Source organism: Agrilus planipennis, unplaced genomic scaffold (assembly GCF_000699045.2).
Source record: "Agrilus planipennis isolate EAB-ADULT unplaced genomic scaffold, Apla_2.0 scaffold2543, whole genome shotgun sequence".
In the NCBI taxonomy this organism is placed as follows: Eukaryota; Metazoa; Arthropoda; class Insecta; order Coleoptera; family Buprestidae; genus Agrilus; species Agrilus planipennis.
The window spans coordinates 867-2,840 of record NW_020441218.1 but is presented as its reverse complement, the minus strand read 5'-3'; the positions used below and the strand labels follow the sequence as shown (position 1 = coordinate 2,840).

Below are 1,974 nucleotides of genomic sequence, written 5' to 3'. Positions count from 1 at the left end.
TGGATACGAAATGAGGATCATTCTATGAGCGATTCGAGTCTCTCGTTCAGAGACGCTAAACAGTTTTTTTGACAGTCTCTCGACAGTCTCTCTCAACGACACCAAAGAGACTCGATAAGAGACGGAGACTCGATGAGAGACGGAGACTCGAGTCTCACTTTCAAGGTAGATGCTTCTCTAAAAATTAGCCTAAACCCTAGCTAGTAATAAATAAAATTGATCTTGGTCTTGGCCATGCATATTCCAACACTGTCTTTTTACTAGCAAGGCAAAGACCGAACGAAACCAAGACCATATATTCAAGACTAGACGAAAAATTGTTACTTTCGGTGACTTTATTTGAAGGAACTTTAATATATTCTTCTCTTGGTACGAAATATTTTTTTATATTTAAAATTTCCAGTTTACTTTACTAGATTTTAACACTAAAGAAATTTTACCACAAAAGGGTCTACAATAGTTCTTTGTTTCTATGTCTGCATAACACATGGTTAAAATATAGAGACAAAATAAAATATCCCTATATTCGGGTCTAACTTCGCCTGTAGGTCCTATGTAATAAAAATCGAGGATATAGTTTACCACGTTNCATCATAACGTCGTCAACCCTAAGACTGGTTGGACACGCACCTCCACTCTTTCCTATCCTGAGCTAATCTTTGCATTTTCCTAAAACTAGAACATCCCATATCCTTAACTATTTGCGAACACTAATCTAATCTAGGTCTACCTCTACTCCTCTTAACTCCTGTTTCTGCCTCTACTATGTCTCTAACCAGACCTTCATGCCTGAGAAGGTGTCGTACCAACCTAACACGCCTATTTCTTGACTTCCATACTCTTCTATTCTCCTATTCTTTCTAATACCTCTTCATTTCTAACCTTCTTTATTCACGGTATCCTCATTATTCGCTTGTAACCACACTTTCCGCCGCACCCACCGTTAATGTTTCGCACCCCTACGGCGCCACGCTCCAAACATACACCTTTAATAATCTTTTTCTGATTTCTCAATTAATCATTCGTGAGCATAGAAGTATGAAGTATGAAGAATTTACGAACTTAACAAGGGTGTGTTCAAAACACCGCAAATGACTACAGTCGAAACAAGAAACAAGAAGTCCATTCTCGCAGATAAATTATTGCGGACTTTGCCATTTTGATCGACCCAGCGATATCAGTATATGTCAATATTCTCTCATAATTAGGTGTTAGTCAGTATGATTGTAAAAGTTCTCTTTCTTTTTCAGGTACGTGATTACCAGCTTATGCGCAGAAGCGTGCTACAACCCTCCTGAAGTAGTGACATTAGTTTTCTGGGTAGGCTATTTCAACTCAGCCCTCAACCCTCTCATTTACGCCTATTTCAACCGCGAATTCCGCGTCGCGTTTAAGAAAACCCTTCAAAGTTGCTGCGACTTTGCCACGAGGTTGATAACGCGACGGAGAAAGAACCCCCACGACCCCTACGTCTACAGCAACGCCTCGAGCGAGCTACAAGTGAACAGCCACTTTCGTACAGACCACCACCGAAAAAACGACAATAACAAAAGGATGAGCTGCCTCTCAGAGGGTGAGAGTCTTAATTTTCATACGGAGGCCGTCATTTAATCCGTCGAATTAATATTATCAATGTATATTGTTATGATCACGAAACAAGAACTCATCATCCTTTTAAATTCATATTAAATAATATACGTGCATGGAGGTAATTCAAATAAATAAAAATGGACAAACTTAATAGGAAAATGTTACGTAAAAGAATAGATCATATCATCTAAATGATTAAATACGTTCAAACAACATCAAAATCATTTCATTCAGTTAAGGTCTACGCATTTCGAAAATATTTGAAAATTAGAAATGGATTTTTCTTTTTAAATAGGTAACTTAAGAAATTAAACTTTAAAATAAATAAAATACGTTAGTTCAATTGTCTTAAGGAGGTTGAAACTATAGGGTACGTGCGAGGAC

The 1,974-nt window shown here is 37.7% G+C and overlaps 1 protein-coding gene across 1 annotated transcript; it reads left to right on the top strand.

Annotated features, from left to right (window-relative positions):
* Window positions 1-1,155: 1,155 nt before the first annotated feature.
* LOC112906211 (octopamine receptor beta-1R-like) lies at window positions 1,156-1,654 on the top strand. Its single transcript, XM_025980013.1, has 2 exons — window positions 1,156-1,186; window positions 1,251-1,654. Coding segments are annotated over exons 1-2 (363 nt in total). The 5' UTR covers window positions 1,156-1,184; the 3' UTR covers window positions 1,612-1,654.
* The last annotated feature ends 320 nt before the right edge of the window (window positions 1,655-1,974 follow it).